At 32.0% G+C, this 20,007-nt stretch overlaps 1 protein-coding gene across 1 annotated transcript in view; it reads right to left on the reverse strand.

Annotated features, from left to right (window-relative positions):
* Positions 1–4,817: 4,817 nt before the first annotated feature.
* Positions 4,818–20,007, reverse strand: part of LOC133325748 (neurexin 1) — a 34,923-nt gene continuing 19,733 nt past the window's right edge. The window contains exons 11-15 of the mRNA XM_061534472.1: positions 19,106–19,863; positions 18,658–19,008; positions 18,359–18,594; positions 15,051–15,348; positions 4,818–5,829 (exon numbers count right to left, since the gene is read on the reverse strand). Of these exons, the coding sequence (XP_061390456.1) occupies positions 4,877–5,829; positions 15,051–15,348; positions 18,359–18,594; positions 18,658–19,008; positions 19,106–19,863 (2,596 nt within the window). The 3' untranslated portion in view covers positions 4,818–4,876. The remainder of the gene's footprint in view (positions 5,830–15,050; positions 15,349–18,358; positions 18,595–18,657; positions 19,009–19,105; positions 19,864–20,007) is intronic.

Consider the following 20,007-nt stretch of genomic DNA (forward strand, 5'->3'; position numbering starts at 1 on the left):
TTAAATTTTCTGACACCGAGAGTGGGGGGTCCCTTTAAATGAATGTTTTGTAGTTTCCGTACTTTGTCTCTTTTACAAGTTTTGATATTTAAAAAATAATGGAACTGACTTAATCACACTCGAATATTCGTCGTGTTCCTGTTTTATTGTTTTTGAATTTTAAAAATAGAATATGAAATCTATTTATATTTTTTACCTTATTTTAAATTGCAAGGAATTTAGATATAATATTACTCTCAGCATATATTACTTCCACGAACGAATCATATTTGCAAAACAATTATTTAAAAATCGATATCGATACATGTATGATGGTTTGAAGCGTATTTAACATATAGTCAACCATAACGAATTCATATGTTTATAAATTATATTTGTTAATCTAAATGTTTGTAATAAGAACATAATAAAGAACATTTCCCCGTAAATGAAGAATATTGAAAAAGAAAACAGAAAAAAAAAACAATTCTATGGATTAAAAAACAAAACTTGTTCCCAATAGTTGTCTGCTTTGATAATTTGTTTCAATATAAAATACTGTATGATCATTGTATTATTTGTAATTTATAAATGGTCAGCTTAGAAATATTCAATATACTGATACGTGTCTACATCTACACTCCAATTTCCTTACTGTTTAATATCAATCGCACAACCCTTTTGTTTTCGTTTCTTTTGGAAAAATGTTGGTGTGTATTGAAAGCGAAACAAACAAACAAAAAAATACTAGTGGTTAGGAGTATTTGGGATAATATTTTTGTTGTTGTGGTTTTACTGTTTATAAATGCAAAAAGTTCCTTGTGCAGCTTTAACATTGTATATATGTGTGTGTAATATATTGGAATTAATTTTGAAATAAATAATAAAATTGTATGCCAGATTGGATTTAATAGATTTCATTTTATTATTTTATGTGTTTGCTTTTGTTTTGTATTTAGATGTGTATTGTCAAAAACAAAATTAGCAATTTATTCCTTTTGATTTTTTGAGATATATTTGAGTGTATACAAAAAAAGCATTCAGTAATACAAAAAAATAAAGTTTATAAAAAATTGTATATCTCAAATGCTGTTGTATATAAACAAAAAGTGTTTTTTTTTTTGTTTTTAAATTATTTTTTTGTTGTTTTTGTTTTATTTAATCAATATTGATATGTTTCAGTTTTTTTACAAAAAAAATTCCATAAGTCTTTTTGTGACATATGTATGCGAAAAATTTTATTCAAAGTATTTTGTTGTATCCAAGTCTTAAAAAATATGCCAAAAATTATTTTTGTTTTGTTGTTTATTTTCGATTGGTAAGAGAAATGCAACTCAAATTGGGAATTTGCGGCTAGAAATGTAGCAAATGAATTGATTTTCGTAGCATTGCTTAGTGAAAATAAATTGTTAATGACCAAATACTGTGGGGAAGTAGAAATGGTTTGAATGAAAAACCACTTAAAATGCCTTTATGTTAGGCTTTACTAATTTGTAATCTAATGTATCAGCTTATTCGAAAACTTATGCTAATAGTAAATCGAAAAATAAAATCTGAAAATATTACCCCAACTGGTCAATAATTATCAACTGCAAAACTGTGTGGGTGTTTTTGTAATTGTTTCTTTTTTTGGCTTCTTAAGCAATTTCGAAAAATTTTGAAAACTTCCTTGAGCTGCACTTTCTTGGATTGTTTTGTTGTTGCTGTTTGTTGCGGGTATTTGATTAACATTTTGTAGAGTATTTAGAAGTTTTGTAGCCAGTTGCTGTTGTTTTTATATATAATTTTTTTTTCTATTTATAAATTAAGCTTCCAAAAACGAAAAGAGATTTTATTTTTTTTTTTTTTTGTTTTTGTCTCTTTTACTTAGAAATAATTTAAAGCCCTTATATATCTTTTGGTTGTAAGTAATAAATGTATATTATTAAATATTTCTATACGTATTAATTATGTATATAATTGTGGGTGTGTATGTGTGTCTGCTTGTGTATATAATCGTATATTTTAGAAGTTGTTGTTTTTGTTATAATTTAATTCTTAAATAGTTTAATGAAATTTAATAATAGGATTTTTTCGGCTCTTGAATTGTTGGTTTTTAGTTCTTTGTTTTTTTTAATACACTGAATGGGGTATTTTCCTTTTTTTGTATAATTAGTTAATAGTGTCCTTTATTTAGTTAATTGTTTTTGTTTTTCTTTAATAGATTACAGCACCTTGTTGTTTTAAGTAAATTTTACAATAACGGTTAAAGTTCAAAGAGAGGGGAAAATTAAGAATCTAAAATTAAGGATATTATGCAAAAATTCTTAAGTATATATGTGTGTATGTTTAGATATTATGTGAGAGAGTATTACATGTGTGTATCTGTGTGCTGAACATTAACCCTTTCAGGTCATGTTTTTAATATTAAATTAAATGAAGATTTAGCGTAATATTGTTTTTCTTTTGTTTTTAGTATATTTCTAAAGATTTTATCTTTTCCTAGATGTTTTTATTTTTTTTATTATTACTATTTTAAGTTTTGTAAAGAAAACCACTTCCTTTCCAGCATTTTTACTTCCTAACAACAAACGGAAAAAACAATCAACAAATCTCCTCCTATATTGTGTCGGCATTTCATAATTATTTCTGACAAAATAAAAATAGGACTAACTTGCTAAAACATTACACATTTCATGGTACGAGGGGAGGAGGAGGAGGAGGAGGGGGGGACGACTTACATTTGCATATTTCTTAAATATTTTACACCTTATCATGTTACATGTGCTCTCTTTCTCTCATGGGTTTGCTAAAATGTCACTACTTCTCTATTGTCACTTGTATGAGAGAGTGAGAGAGTACCACTGTGGCAACGAAGCACTCGCCGTTCGAACGTGTGTTCGTATACATTCATGGAATTAAAGCATTTCTAATTGTTTTAGTTATTCATATGTTTTTTTTTAATTTCAATAGACATACATATAAAGATATGTACACATGTATGTGTAAGATTGTATGTATATATATACCTTATATATATATTTATGGATTTAGGTTAATATATGTATATTGTAATTCGTTTCTTTGGAATAATTGTATATTACAATGGCATCTAACTAATCGCCCACGTTATCTACATTCACGTTCGCCTACACGAGGACTTTACAGCGCACGGATGCAAGTACCAAACAACAAATAAAAACAAATCCGATCTAAACCTAGCTGTTCATTCCTTAAATTACTATGGCACAAAGTCTTAAAGTACTGTTGTTTCTCTTTTCTATAGTTCTCTTTCGTTCTTTTATTCACATTCATCGTTAATTGAAATTCCCTCTATGGCTAACATTCGAAGTGGTTTATCTTTTTGTTTGGTTTTTCTTTTCTTTTTTCAATCATTTGTACGGGGAAAGTTACAATTGTGAACATGGTTATGTTTGTTTGGGTGTATGTGTGTTCAGATTACATTTTGTTTCGGGAGTTATCGACGAAGTCTAAAAGCTATCTAAAGTAATCATTTTCTATTGGTTTAGCATTAGTTTTAGATGTCATATAAAGTTTTGGTATCCTTGACGTATAATTGTTTTTAGAGATGGAGAGAAAAATCGAATGATATTCAAATAACCTTGAAACAAATCGAAAAACTGAACGTTAACGTATTTTAAATACACAACAAACGTGACGAATCGACAACGAGGAAATTACTTTGCACAATTTTTAAACTTTCAACAATTATTTGGTCCTATACATTTAGTACATTTAATACTTTCAATTTCAGAATCTAAATGAGAAATCAAGAAAAATATCTCTTATTTTAAGAATATTTGTGTTCCTTTTTCTTCTCAATCATTAAATACCATTTTCCATTCTCTCTCCGCAATTTTTCTTGATTTTGTTTCTACTATTTTTGTTTCCTTTTTTCGTTTTGTTGTCTAATTAGATATATCCATTGTTTACACATAATTGATTAGAATTGATGCTATATGTGTATATGTTATGTTTTCTTTGTATGTATATTTATTTATATGTAGGTATTAACAAAATAAAATAAACGAAATTCTAATCGGATTTTGGCATGTATCTCATCAAATTGAAAATGTTTGTTTTGTTTTTTATTTCTTTTTGTTACACTATTTTGTTTGGTGTTTGTCTTAAAACAAAAAAAAAATAGCTCCAACAACGACACAACAACATCGTATTGTAGAATAGGGAAGGAACATTCGTTTGATTGCTGCTCTACAAATACTGATCCATAATTTGGTATTGGTGTATGTCTAGATGTCTGTGGTGGTAGTCAGTTAGTTGGCCATTAATATTCCTTGATTTTGTTTTTCATTTTCGTTTGTTTTTCAGTTAAAGCTCGGTGACATTTTCAAATGCGATGAAATACATGCCAATTATTATCATTTTCATTGCATCTTAATGAATTATTTGTACATTAACTGATTTTATTTGGTTTTGTTTGTTTTCCATGGATTTTGTAGCTTCTGCCAGCATTGTTTTTGTTTGTTGTTATTATTGTTTGTTTGTTTGTTTGGGCCTTTTTCTCTAAATAAACTAGGCTAAATGTATGTATATACTATATACTTATATACGTGTATGTTTGTATGTATTACCTTTGGTAGTTTTATGTATGACGCTAAATATCAACTGTTTACCCAACCCTCGTTTTACTATTTTATTGGACAACAAGGGCACTCACTTATACATACGAACATAGTATTGTGTTGTACATCTGTGTGATGGATTTCTCGCTTCATTTCATTCGATTTCATTTTGACTAAAGTTTGTTTTGTTCTAGGGGTTTTGTTTGTTATTGCTAATTTGACATTAGTTGTTCATTCGCTTGCACTACGCACACAGAGAGACAGAGACAGATAGAGCGAGTGGGAAAGAGTGTGGGCGAGTGACAGTGACATATTTACACATACCACTCTTTGACATCTTTGGAGTCACGTTTTTTCGTTTTCACTAGACCGGGACGATCTTCGCCTTCGCTATGATCCGTCGAGTCGTGATAGACACGCTCGACTCGCATCGGCTGCGATCGTCCGCACATGTCAGCGTTGCCATTGTTGCGCATGGCAATGCCCGAGTGAGAACGCGAACGTGCATCCTGCGTCGTTTGCAAGTGATTGGTGGTGTTGGTGGTGGACGATTGCTGACGCTGCTGATGGTAGGAGCCATTGGTGCTCGTGTTGCCCAGTAGGGAGGCATTAGGATTATGCGTACCGTAAATAGTTTTTTCACCAGCAGTTTTATAGTTACGATCCCCATTGGATTTTAACCATAAAACCAGTAAAATAACTAAAATTACAGCGATCAGGATACCCGCCACAATGCCAATGATCATGGCTGTGCGTTCCTCTTCAATGGAGTTGATGCGACCGCCCTTTCCCTTGGGTCGATAATTGTTATTGCCGTAGGGTGGGGTCTGGGGCGGCAGGGGGAAATAGGGCAGTCCATCATTGTCGTGTATGGGTGGTGGCGGCGGTGGGGGTGGCAAACGATCTTCGGGTATCTGCGGGTAGATCATATTCGAACTTTCGCTCTTGTCGTCGGACTTGAAGATGTGCACCACGTCATAGGTGGTTGTATCGCGTTCCGTTGCAGTGGTACGTATTTCGGGAATGGGTGTAGCTGCCGTTGTCGTAGTGGTGGTGGTCGTTGTTGTAGTTGTGCTGGTGCTAGTTGTGCGCTGTGTCGATGTGGTAAGGACGGTTGTTGGTGGCGACGTTTGACTTGTGGTCACAACAGTGCTTAGAGCTGTCGTCTGTTGTGGTGTTGTCTGGGCCACTGTAGTTGTGGTCTGTTGTTCGGTAGTTGAATCTTGTCTACGCGTAACGCTATCGGTGGTCACTTCACTGTGTGTTTCTGTAATGGGGAAGATGGGAATAAAAAATGCAAATCAATTTAAGATTCACGAAAAAAATTCAATGGAATAGAATGCAATGATTGATGTAGTAATGGTAAATTAAACTAAAAAAAATAAAACTACCAATGGCACTTAGATTAGCACCAAATATATGTAACTAGATATAGCATTTCCACATTAAATGAAACCTTTTACAAATTAAATGAACCCTTTTCCAAATTAAATGAAACCTTTTCCAAATTAAATGAAACCTTTTCCAAATTAAATGAACCCTTTTCCAAATTAAATGAAACCTTTTCCAATTGAAATGAAACCTTTTACAAATAGAATGAAACCTTTTCCAATTGAAATGAAACCTTTTACAAATAGAATGAAACTTTTTCCAAATTAAATGAAACCTTTATTCTTATCTAAGGAAATATAATATTTGCAGTAATTTTAAACCAATATTTGAAAATTAAATCAAAGAATATTAACAAATATAGTTGTATGGCTATGTAATTAACATAAATATTCTTTAATTCGGTGTGATTTCATTTAATATCTTTACTACATAAAACTAAATAAATAGTAATACAAACTGGGTTATTTCCGGTCCTAAATGCGAAATACATATTTGACTTAATAAATTGTTGATGATAAGGTAACTGCTTATCTTAATGAAGGGGTTCCCGACTTGCAGCTTGTGGGATTTTCAAAACCATGTCCATAACGTAGTTAGAACAATCTTGCCGAGTAAGCTTTTGAATACTTCGCTCGATTACATCAACAATGTTATGTTCCATTGAAACGTCACGCAGCTCATCTCTTGCACATATTTTTATTTTTGAAAATGCATTTTCAATTGGATTTAGCATTGGAGAATAAAGCGGTAAGAATTTAAGGTTGCAGCTCATCTCTTGGATTCGATCAAATTTTTTATGTCATGTCGCTTGTGTATTTGAGCGTTATTTTCCAACTCTGGATTGATTTTCTCAAAAAAATGTCTATAAATAATTTAAATCTGTCTGCATTGACACTGGAATTAGAAACGATTGTGTGATGTACAACTCCCGCCTTGTTTATTGCTGCAATTATAGTGACATGACGACCTCTGACCGTAGGCAACACAATGTGTGCTCTTGTTCCTTGTCTTGACCGGGTTTGGGTTCTTCGTATGTGAAGATTAAATCCACACTCATCAATGAATATTAATTTTTACCTTGTTGGGGTATCCATTTTGTAAAGTCTTGAGCATATTTTTGTCTCAAGCCTAATGTTCTGAAGTCATTCTTTCGTTCTATTTCAATAGAGGCCATCTTAAACGTAATTTTTAATTTCCGCAATCCATATTCTATGCAGCTTGTGAAATATTTATTTCATTTTCTCTCAACAGTTTAGTTTTTATGGCTTTGAGGGTAATTCCAGGTTGACTTTCCATATAGAACTCGATCAGACTTAAAACTTGTGGTGTCAACAACTTAGTTCTATTTTCTCCACGCTTATTTTCCTTCAATGTTACACAATTTTGTTTGTAATTACTTCACATTGTAGAGAGTTCACTGTTTTGGATGTTCACATTATCGAGAGTTCACTGTATTTAAAAATAGCAACGTTTAAAATAAATGCGAACCTGATTTTAGCTCGGGAAGCTCTGATAATTGGGAACCTGAGGAAGAATCAATATCCTCGCCAAGTATTGCAAGTGGAAATGCTCCAGAACCTACCGAAGCTACATCTACAAGACCCCGAAACAAATTGGGTCAGTATAACAAAATAACAAAATACATGAAATTATTATTTAAATTCTATGAAGAGGGGAGAATCATTTCCGAGGCTGCAAATTTTACCTGCATAAAAATAAATTCCGAAAAAAACATTTATAAGAAGATACAAACAAAATTGTGGAACATTGAAGGAAAATAAGCGTGGAGGAAATAGAACTAAGTTGTTGACACCACAAGTTTTAAGTCTGATCGAGTTCTATATGGAAAGTCAACCTGGAATTACCCTCAAAGCCATAAAAACTAAACTGTTGAGAGAAAATGAAATAAATATTTCACAAGCTGCATAGAATATGGATTACGGAAATTAAAAATTACGTTTAAGATGGCCTCTATTGAAATAGAACGAAAGAATGACTTCAGAACATTAGGCTTGAGACAAAAATATGGTCAAGACTTTACAAAATGGATACCCCAACAAGGTAAAAATTAATATTCATTGATGAGTGTGGATTTAATCTTCACATACGAAGAACCCAAGCCCGTTCAAGACAAGGAACAAGAGCACACATTGTGTTGCCTACGGTCAGAGGTCGTCATGTCACTATAATTGCAGCAATAAACAAGGCGGGAGTTGTACATCACACAATCGTTTCTAATTCCAGTGTCAATGCAGACAGATTTAAATTATTTATAGATTTCTTTTTTGTTTTTTGAGAAAATCAATCCAGAGTTGGAAAATAACGCTCAAATACACAAGCGACATGACATAAAAAATTTGATCGAATCCAAAAGATGCAACCTTAAATTCTTACCGCTTTATTCTCCAATGCTAAATCTAATTGAAAATGCATTTTCAAAAATAAAAATATGTGCAAGAGATGAGCTGTGTGACGTTTCAATGGAACATAACATTGTTGATGTAATCGAGCGAAGTATTCAAAAGCTTACTCGGCAAGATTGTTCTAACTACGTTATGGACATGGTTTTGAAAATCCCACAAGCTGCAAGTCGGGAACCCCTTCATTAAGATAAGCAGTTAACTTATCATCAACAATTTATTAAGTCAAATGTGTATTTCGCATTTAGGACCGGGTATTCAATTCTTGTTCTTAAATATTTATTTATTAAAATGTCAAGAAATACCCCAGTTTGTATTACTATTTATTTAGTTTTATGTAGTAAAGATATTAAATGAAATCACACCAAATTAAAGAATATTTATGTTAATTACATAGCCATACAACTATATTTGTTAATATTCTTTGATTTAATTTTCAAATATTGGTTTAAAATTACTGCAAATACTATATTTCCTTAGATAAGAATAAAGGTTTCATTTAATTTGGAAAAAGTTTCATTCTATTTGTAAAAGGTTTCATTTCAATTGGAAATGGTTTCATTCTATTTGTAAAAGGTTTCATTTCAATTGGAAAAGGTTTCATTTAATTTGGAAAAGGGTTCATTTAATGTGGAAATGCTATATATGTAACTGCGAATTATGTTAATGTTTCATGAGTTATGGTCGAAGAAAAAATGGTCTCTAAAAATAAAATTCCAATATTAGGGAAAATAAATCCAACAAAATCAGAAAATTCTTTAATTTTGGTATTCTTTGTTCCAAAAAAAGTATCGAAATGAGTTATTTCGATAAACTAACGATTTAAACATTATACACAAATGCCAAAAATTATCTTTAAAAATGGATTGCCTTTGGAACATGTACATTTACAATATGTAGCTTAAAGGCGTGATATGTGACTTAAAGGCTTGATATTATTCATATTCATAATAATGTCTGTGTCAGTCAACATCTTTTAAATCGTTTTGTTATTGCAATTTATAAAAATTCAACAAATTGCATTATAATTATTTTTTAATTTTTGGATTTATCTTCCTTATATTGGGCTGGATTTTTCTAGGTTATTTCACCAGAAGAAATTGTATTTTGTAAAACGGCCCTAGGATATCATAGTAGTACTGTGGATTTATATAACTATAAAAGTCGAAACCATATTTTATTGAAATTCAAATTTAAATGTTAATAATTTTATTGTTAATTGTTTTTTTATTTTATTTTACATAAAATGCTTAAACATGACTGCAAACAATACAAATGAATTATTTACAAGAACTGAAGGTATGCAACATTGAAAGTTTGTTCTTGTTTAGAAAACGAGTTGAAAGAAGTATGTAGTTTGAGCGATTAAATAAAAGAACCATCCATCGTTGCGTATGAGTGATGTACACTATTCGTTTGTCAATCATACGCAACCTAGCCTAAGTTAAGTTAGGGCCCCGGGCACAATGGTCGCGTTCAGCCTTCCGTTGCGTTAATTACTACGATTAATACAACTACAACAAAATATTGACGATAACATTAATATGGCACGATGCTGTTGTTGTATTGTCGATAACAAAAAACGGAACGTAGGACTCAACGCGACCACTTTGCCACTGCCTTTATTTATATATTTTAACAAAATTATTATGACATGTTTTTATTTTAATCGCTCATTTATAATTTATAATTCATATCAGATGTATGTATTACTATTTTCGTTTTATTAATGTTGGGTTTTAAAAAGTTACCATTCATTGTTACCGCTTCTACACCGCCAATATTTATTAATTTGAATAAATAAATAATTTTGAAGTGAATAAATTAGTTTTGTTGAAATTGATTTTGTTTCAGAATTCAGTTTTCTTTCTTTTAATACATTTTGCCCAATATGCATTCCTAAACATGTTCAAACACGAAAGTCCAAAGACCGATGGATATCAAGTAAATTTTTAGTTGAGCTGAAATGAAATATTTTCCCAGGCACACACACACATATTTCAGCATACAATTCATCTGATATGGAATTACATTCTGTTGTTTTCGTTTTTTCTTAATAGATTAATTTATTTTTATAATAGCTAGAGTAAAGATCAAAAGATTCTGCGATAAAATATTAATGATAATCTTCTTTCCACATTTTCAACGTGTAATGAATGGCAATTAAAATTGTTTTAATTATCTTAAATATTTTGTTTTGAGATCATCAATAAATGGAACACAAAGAGCATTTCTTTTCAACAATTCATATCTAATTTATCTCTGTTTGTAAATATGTGTGGTTGTGTGTGTATATATAACGGTACATTTGCTTGCATATTCTAAGCCATCAATCTGTACATGGACTAATGGTTCAACTATCTGTTGCCTAACTACTTCTGATTATATCGTATATAGGTACATGTGTATTTACGCGTCTTATTCTATTCGATTCGATACGATTCCTGTACTTGAATTTTGTACTGCACATGAATGTTGCTATAATATTTTTTGTTGTCTAATAATTTCATTTTTCATTATTTGTCTTCCATTTCCTTGATAAAATTTAAGTCATTCGAAAATAAAACAGAGTTTTTTTTTGTAGTGCCACTGAAGAGATAAATCAAGACATTCGACATGCAAAAATTATCAATTGTCGTTAAAAATTTATGGATTTGTATAAAATTTTATTTACTGGATATAGTTTTTAGTTCTCCAGGATTTGTTGACAAGTATAAGACAATAACCCTACAATTCCGATTTATTTGAATCATGTAAAAACCGGTTAACGGATCTGTAAACGTAGTACTACGGAAAATGTTACCCTTACTAACAGTATGAAATTTCAAATCCGGTATAATTGTATGGGGTATACCTTGAAATCTTTTTAGAGAATATATTTTATAGAATAAAAACCACATTTACAATTTACAGCCAATTTAATAAATGATTGGACCTCCAAAATCAAACATGTTTCAATGTTGTTATAAATAAAACTATAAAACAAGTAAAAACGTCGTTACTTTTGGATGGGCATGTAAAATAAGTGTAATAGCCCAAAATTATTATTTATTTATAGAACAAATTCGTTTAAAACCACAAAAAATACCGAATAATGGGGGTGGGGAGCTACCGTTATCAATATTGCTATTTTTTGTAAAACATCAAATTATACCACACTCAAAAAATTTGAGGGGTAATGTTATACATCTTTGCCTTTTGGGTTTTTCTAGTTCCTACCTTTGATATATATGTAGTAGTAAAATTGTATGAATTTAATTTTTTAAAGTTACATTCATGGAGGGTCTTCTTAAAATCGAAAGGCATCAATGTGTGGAGGCAATACCAGTTCGTACATCATAATTACATAATAATTATTTTTGTAAAAAATATCTTAAGAGTATTGATTGAAGTATTCAATTACGAACAAATAAAATCTAAAAATTCAAAATCCCCATTTCCAATTCTCAATAGAAAATTCGAACATATCGAATGTCGTTTGATTTATCTCTTTGTTTTCCTTCGTGTCGTCTCGTTTTTCTAGAAGATATTGGCTTAGATTTAGATAAGTACTATGTATGTATGTAAATATTTTTTGTTTGAAACTAACTACATTTGTTGTTGTTGTTGTTTGCTTTGTTCTTTTTTCATATATTTAAATGTATATAAGATATATTGTAGTACTTGTCATTTAAGTATATGTGTTAAATGAGATAAATATGTATATATGCATTTGTTATGTAAATATATATGTATATATATAGAGATAAATATATCTGCTGAACTGAATAATCCAAGGAACTTTTAACATTATTGCTTGTAGACATATGTATGCACATTAATACATAATCTATAATTATATGTTTTCTTTTTATGCTGTTGTTGTTGTTTTTATCATTATGTTAAGCTTTATACATAACTATATATGTATGTACAATGTAAAGCCAAGTAGTCACATATGAATGTATTATATACATCTATACATCCGTTTGTATCGTGTGGATGTGTACATACACATACATACATGCATGCGGTGATCTACTGTATTGGTTTGGTGGTGGTGTTCTGTGTGTGTGTGTGTTTTGCTTTGTTTTTAATTCTCTTAATGCTTATCTTTCGTTGCATCTCATTCGTTTTCTTATTGGCTTATTTCGATTGTGTTGTTTTATTTCTTTTTGTTATTGTTGTTGTTGTTGTATACACAAAATTAGTAAATAAATAAATTGTTTTTATTGTTGTTATCATTGATTATAGTCTAAGATAATACTTTAATGTTGTACACTTATGACCTTAACTGTAACGAAACTAAAGGGAAACGAAATACACATATGGTGGTGGTGGTGGTTGTGGTAGTGGAAGTTGTGGTGGTTGCTTGCTTGTCCCACAAGTAGCCACTTCTATTTGACCGACCCCAGACATTGACCCGCTCTCGGACATGGAGGCTGTGGCGTTTTTGGTTGACATTTACGACTTAATCTTTACTTGTCTTTTGGTGTTTGGAATGTGATGTGTTTTGACAGACTTTGTTTGTGGACTACAAGTGCTATGTTTCGATTTTGCTTTAACTTTAGATTTTTGTGGCTTGCTATGGTTTACTGAGACAGCCGGTGCGCAATCACGGTCAGTAGGATAATTATGAAGCAGAGTTTTAGTTCTGAAAGAGATAAGTCCAACTGTATAAATGCTCTTCAAAATTTAGTTTTGTTTTAAGCATTTTTTTGTTGTTTAATTTGAGATAGTGTCCATGGCTGACATGAATGAAAGAGAGAGAGAGATAACGATAATGCCATGATGGATGAAACAAAGCAGTTGGGAAAGATGTTCTTTTTGTTGTTTTGCGTTGAGAGGGGCGGGGAATAGGAATTTGTATTCAGAGCTACAATGTTTTTTTTAGAACAATGAGAAATATCTACAAAAGAACAGATTTGAATACAGAAACTTTGGCTTTTTAACATTCGAAACGAATGAACAACAATAAATAAGCCAGTTACTAGATGTAAGATATCTCATTGTTTGTGTGCGACACCGCACACATACATATATACACTTAGAAGTTGATTGAATATTTAAATTGCATTCCACAGCACTCCACCGAGGGCCAGAGTATACAACAGTTTGGGGAGGGTCTTCTTAGGGACCGACTACTCTAAAAGAAATATGAACAATGTTAGACAAACAAATCAAATCCTTCGCAAATACGTAAAAATGTTAAATGTAGTTGATGTACGTATTCAATAGAAAACGATGTGTCGATATTATTGGATTTAGACAAAAAAGCAAGGAAAACAAAACAAAACCAATGGAAAGGACATAATGCTGATTATTGATATAATCATCGAAAATACTGAGTTATATACTATTCATTATATATTTCAGGCACGAATTATTAAGAACGAACCTTTTTTAAATCCCAAACACCATCGTAAAAAAACAACCGAAATCGTCAAACACCGTCTAGTCAAATAATTTTAATAACATCAAACAAAAGCGTGTACAATGTCGGCAAATTTATTTGGTCCGAAATATTTATAATATTAAGAATTTACTACGAGTTTGGATGGACATGTGAGTTTCAAATAGTCAACAATCGGTCAGTGTCATATATAAAATATTGAATAACCGTTCGTAAAGAAGGCCAATTAAGAACGTCCTTCGCCATGAGGCGAACATACAAAATACCTAAAATCGATCGGGACTTCTAGGAGAAAATTCATGTTATGACGCGTGACGTTCGAAAAATATGTTTGGAATTCTTAATAGTTAGTTATGTAAGGGTTATAACAAAAAGGGACCGATACAGATATTTTTCAGTGAGATTTAACACCCAATAAAAATCCAAAATATTAAATTTCAGCCAATTTGGATGAACAACTTTCCTAACTCATCTATATAATTTTAGTTTATTCGCGAAAATATTCGTAGTTGTTGGAGAGTCTGTAACGTTTAAGAAAGCTGGCACTCCAAACCGCACGACCTTCCAAAACCAATAAGACTTCGACAATACTAATGTGTTACACGGACAGAATATATTTGTCTAAACAGGGACCGACAATAACAGTTTTTTTTTTTTTTTTGGAAAATGTTAACAAAAAATGCTCATTAAAAGTATTTGGTGATCTTTTCAACCAAAAAATAAACGTTTTAACTTTTAAAAACGATTTTTTGTGGATTTCTATTTTTTTCGTCAAAAATATAAATCATTTCAGAAGTTTTATTTCTTCCGGTTAGAAAATGTTATTTAGACCACAAAATAACTGTTATTTTATAACTGATTTCATTATACTTATAACCGTTACCGTCCCTATAAAATAGTCGACAAATGCTTGTGTGCTGTGTATATTCGCCAAAAGTTTTTACACATATTAATATATTTATTAAAATGCACATATTTTGGTATGTTGCAGAACAGAAAAATCTACTAACTTTTATTACATATACTTTTTGATATCGTAAATGACAACTTGTTATCATCACATTAAAAATGTATTCATTCTTGCAAGATCTGGAACCGACATATTGTCTTTCAAACTTCTTAAAAACGATATTACAAAATATTTCATTAAAACATTGGCCAATATATCTGTATATGTTTTTTTTTTTTTTTTTTGGTGGTGAATATGAGAAAGATGCCAAATAATGAAATGACACAACAACCAAATTGTACGACAACACTGACGACAACCATTATTCCACTTACCTGCTCCCTTAGCCGTACTGGTCGAGGTAAATTGTTCCGTGGTCTCGCCATAATCACCCGAGCCATGAATACAATCTTCGTCGTCACAGGCCCTTTCGGTGCCATTCGTTTTGTCCGTACTGACATTTTGAGGCATGGTGGTCTGTTTGGTGGGTGGCACATAGACGGGTGTAATCAAATCATCGCCACTCGATTCGAACGGTGGCGTACACTCGTCTTCATCGTCGTCCCGACAACCCGAACCGGCCCCGGAGAATATCAAATCATCAATGGCACCAGGATAGCCACTAGCCGGTGTCTGCTTGAGAAAGAGAATACAAAAGACATGGACAGACATTAACGAGAACTCCCCGCTTAAAGTTGGGAATGTGTGTTATTAGGAATATTCCTTAATGGTTGGTTGATTATGTATAGACATGTATGTATGTAGTTAATAGTTATGTTAAAGTGTGTGTATGTGCATATTATTGTGCAAATGTTAGAATGTATGTGCAAAATAAGTAAAAAAGTGTGTGCTGTTAAAATAATAGTGCCCAAGTATAATAAGTTATACATTAATTATGTAAGTATGTATGTATACACGTTTGGGTGATATGATAAAGAAACATCGGTTTCCTACAGAATAAAAAGGGTGGTTAGAATTCTAAGCCCGAATAAATAATTTTTAATATGTAATTTCAATTCTTGTAGGTATTAACGAATATGATGGAAATATTCAAATATAAAATTGAAAAGAAACTTCTTAGAAGCAGCTTGTGTTTCTCTTATGGCAGCTGTTCCTTCAAAGACAAATCAAAAAATTCCCAATCAGAGTATTTCTTATACATAATGTTGATGAGCCACACGTTTTCATTTTGTATGATTTCTACTATAAAATATGTGGTCATAGTATAGTAGGGCCCAAGGGTCTGTAGTACCACGAAATGTTGGTACCAGAACACAAATTTTCAAAGTGCAGGCAGCAATTCTACTCATAGATGGCACATCGATTAATATTTCGGGGATCAAATACATTATTGATGTATATTTTTTTCTAGTCGTTTTGCTTATTTTATATGAAGTCCGAAACAGAACCTCAAGGAATCTACTACTTTTATAAGTTTTCCAAATTTTTACTTGAAACCCCTTTCCGTACCCAAAAAACTACACATTTTTCACATGTTATTTAAAATATATCAAATGCAATTCGAGAATTCCATTCGTAATTCACAACATATAATTTGCAATTCGAGAATTTCATTTGTAATTCATAGAATACTTCTCGAAATTCATAGAATTACAGTTAAAATGCATATACTTCTATTCGAAATTCAAAAGATTGCATTTGAAAATCATAAATAAAATTCCATTTTAAATTAATTAAATTCCTTATGAAATTCAAATAATTCAATTTGAAATTCATAGCCTTTCATTTGAAATACATTATTATTCATTTGTTATTCATAACATTTAATTTTAAATTCGAAAAAAAAATAATCGGTAATACACAAAGAATATGTATGAAATTGAAATTAATTCTTACGAATTGCAACTGAAATTTTATGAATTACAAGTGAAATGTTACGAATTTCAAATTGAATTCTTTGAATTTTAAATGGATTTCTTTGAATTTCGAATGGAAATATACAAATCACAAATGGAATTCTTTAAATTTCAGATGTAATTTTTCGAATTAAATATGAAAAGTTTAAAATTACAAATTATATGTTGCGAATTACCAATTATATTTTCGAATTATAACTGAAATGTTATGAATTGCAAATTGGGGATTTGAATTATAACTGAAATGTTATGAATTGCAAATAGGGGTTTCGAATTACTAATAAAATTCTCGAATTGCACTTGAAATGTTTTGAATAACATTTGAAAAAGGTGTAGTAAAACATTAAAACAAATTTAAGAGAATACCAATCAACCTGGCGCTCTCTTTGTAAACTTTTTACTCGGGAAATTTGGAGAGTAAAAATGTTAATTATTCCTGGCAAATTTTTGATTGGCTGTTATGTTGTGCTGTTTTTGAAGGATTGCCATTTAGTTTTGACATTATTGCTATTTTTCCTTACTCTTGCTTACTCTCTGAGAGCATTTTTTTTTTTTTGTTTTACAAAGGAGACACAAATAATAAAAATGTAAGAATTAATTTTTCGGATTTGACATTTAAAGTCACCCCAAAAATATTTGTATGAAGACCTCATTTGTTCGCTAATGTATTTATGTACACTGTGTCCATTGCTTCATGCATCTCCATCCATATCACCCGCGTAATGTATGTTTGTAGTAGTGCATGCATATGTTATGTGTTATTATAATAAATATTTTATTTATTAAGAAAATGTGCTTATATTATTATATTACTAAGTGCATCTCTGAGAGAAAAAAAAACTAAATAAACGAAAAAAATAATAATTTCCAAAAAAAGAAGAAGAAAAATATATATCCAAAATCAGGAGTAGGCAAGGGAAATGTTGATTAAGAGACTGAATTATCATTACTGTGATTATCATATCTGCATTACAAGCAGTAGTTTGGAGATAATTGATATTCTTTATCGTAAAGTGATCGTAAAAATTAAAAAAAATAAATAGATATCAGACAAATTAGTGCACAGTGCATTTGGTTAATTAATATAATTAGACTGGAGTAAATTGATTAATTTGATGCTAGGCAATAAGCAGTCGTAATTTGATGGATACTTCCAAGGTCATGGCCCTGTTTTCATTTAATCTAATGGGCAATTAAAACTTTCCGATATTATTTCAATGTAACTTCAACGTGAAATATCCATCAAAGTACACACGCAAAATGGAAACACAAAATGGAAATGAATAATTGTTTTTTTTTTTTTTTGGTATTTTCTGATAAAGAAAGGAGGAGGCACAAAGAAATTACACAATTTACACTGAATTCAAGACTAAGTTAGGTTATTTTGAAGTTTAATTTTTTTTCTTTTTTTGTTTTTGATATGGAAAGACACAAACGAATTCGGGTGATTGCAAAGAGAGTGGTCGAATTCGTTTCGCACATCATTCATTACCATTCGACATCACTTCAATGTGACTAGCCACTAAACTGTCGAAACAAACCCAACCAGCCTCAACCAATCAACCGAACACACACACTGATACGATAATGATATACAGATTTGAGCGATCAAAAAGAAACATAATTAATTGGATTGATTGAATTTGAATTGAAGAAAGAATTTCAAATACGACAGAGCAAAAATCGAATCGAATTTTTACGATGAGAAAAATACTTGAAAAAGTTTGAAGAGAGATTTCAAATTATTTAAAAATAAAATCCCTAACCTGCTGCATTCTTTGCAGATCATTTCTATCTAATACTCCAGTTACCAATTGAACATCTCCTCGTATGGTTATGTGGCTGTCACGCTCCACTGCCAGATCCAGTACACGTAACTTGTTCACCGAGAGGCCTGCTATGACGCCGGCAAACGGACGTTCGATGCGCGACCGGCCCGAACGGCTGAACTTGCCTCCGACTTGTATGTTCGACATGGTATTAAATACGGTTGACTGGTGGACTACAAGAAGAACATAATCCAGATTATCAGATCGGTAAATAATGGGCTCACCATTCTACTTACCTAGTGGCGTTAGTGTCTGGACATTGTAATCGTCCAGTTGAAGTGTGGCATTACCTCCTTTTCGGCTGAATCTCACCACATGGTAGGTATTGTCATTGACTTTGGTTCCGATCTCACCCAGTGGCAGGTCACGGGTGCCGACATTGTAACACATAAATATATTGCCTTCGACTATTTCCAGTTCCATGTAGTCTTGGGTGGTGGCACTCTCAATGCGCAGCAACACCGCATCCGATTTGGTTGTTATAAAACCTAGGGCAATGTTATCCTCTTCGGTATCAGCTTGAGCATTTTCGGGGAATGTGTATTGTATGATGCCCTTGTTGTTGCCAAACTCATAGGCAATTGACTCTGAAAAGAAAAACAATACACACACACAAACACACCCACACATAATGTCATCGTGTACTCTCCGAAGGTATAGAACTCGGCAGCTACGGCCACTTACCGTCATAGCACGTTGGTCCTGTATACGATGTCATATCACACTCGCAGGCGTACGCATTCCACTGCTGCACACAAACGCCTCTGTTCGCACATGCATTTTGGCTACATTTTGTTGGGCCCTCGCAACCGGACACAACAAGCGAGCTTGGTACTACAGCGTCATTTGTCAGTGATGGTGATGTGTCGCCCAAATCGAGTGAAGAAATACAACCCTCAAAGCCGGAACGCGACGATATTGTGGCCGGCAATTTCGAATACATATCCTTGAATACACCACCTATATACAGAATACCCGACAACTCCAGGTGCATACTATTGCCCGAGAGCGTTATAATTTCAAAGGAGTCGTCCACGGCCAATGTATGCGTCTTCGGACCAGGTCGTCGGATGCTGACTTGATGCCAACGATTGTCGTTCATATGGAGGCGGCTCTTGTCGCGCATCGTTATCGGGCCATCGCCCAAATCGAACGTATAGTGAATGTGACCATTGACCAGTTCGACGGCAACGAAATCGTTGCGTCGCCCGCCATTGTATAGCAGCAGGCCGTTCGGTTCGACCGTCTTAAAACGGAAATCGACTGATATGGTTGAATATGCTTTCAGCATTGGCAGGCCCACATACGAATGTTTCGAACGGAATGTGGCTGCATGATATGGATTTCCTGGTGGGGAGTTGACAAAACGGGCAGTTAGTTTAAAGGTGGCGCTAGGTAATGCCGAAAGTTCGGGGCCTAGACTTTTAACAATATCGATGTATCTAAAGGAGAGTGTGAAACAAGAAAAATAAAATGAATTAGCAATTAAAAAAAAAAAAAACTAAACATGTAATTTATTTGTATTCATAATATTCCATATATTGTCGGGATATCAAATTTCGTAATCTTTAAGGGAAAAACTAGAA

Source organism: Musca vetustissima, unplaced genomic scaffold (assembly GCF_032173495.1).
Source record: "Musca vetustissima isolate MV318-11 ecotype Yass unplaced genomic scaffold, APGP_CSIRO_Mvet_v1 utg27337, whole genome shotgun sequence".
NCBI classification, from domain to species: Eukaryota; Metazoa; Arthropoda; class Insecta; order Diptera; family Muscidae; genus Musca; species Musca vetustissima.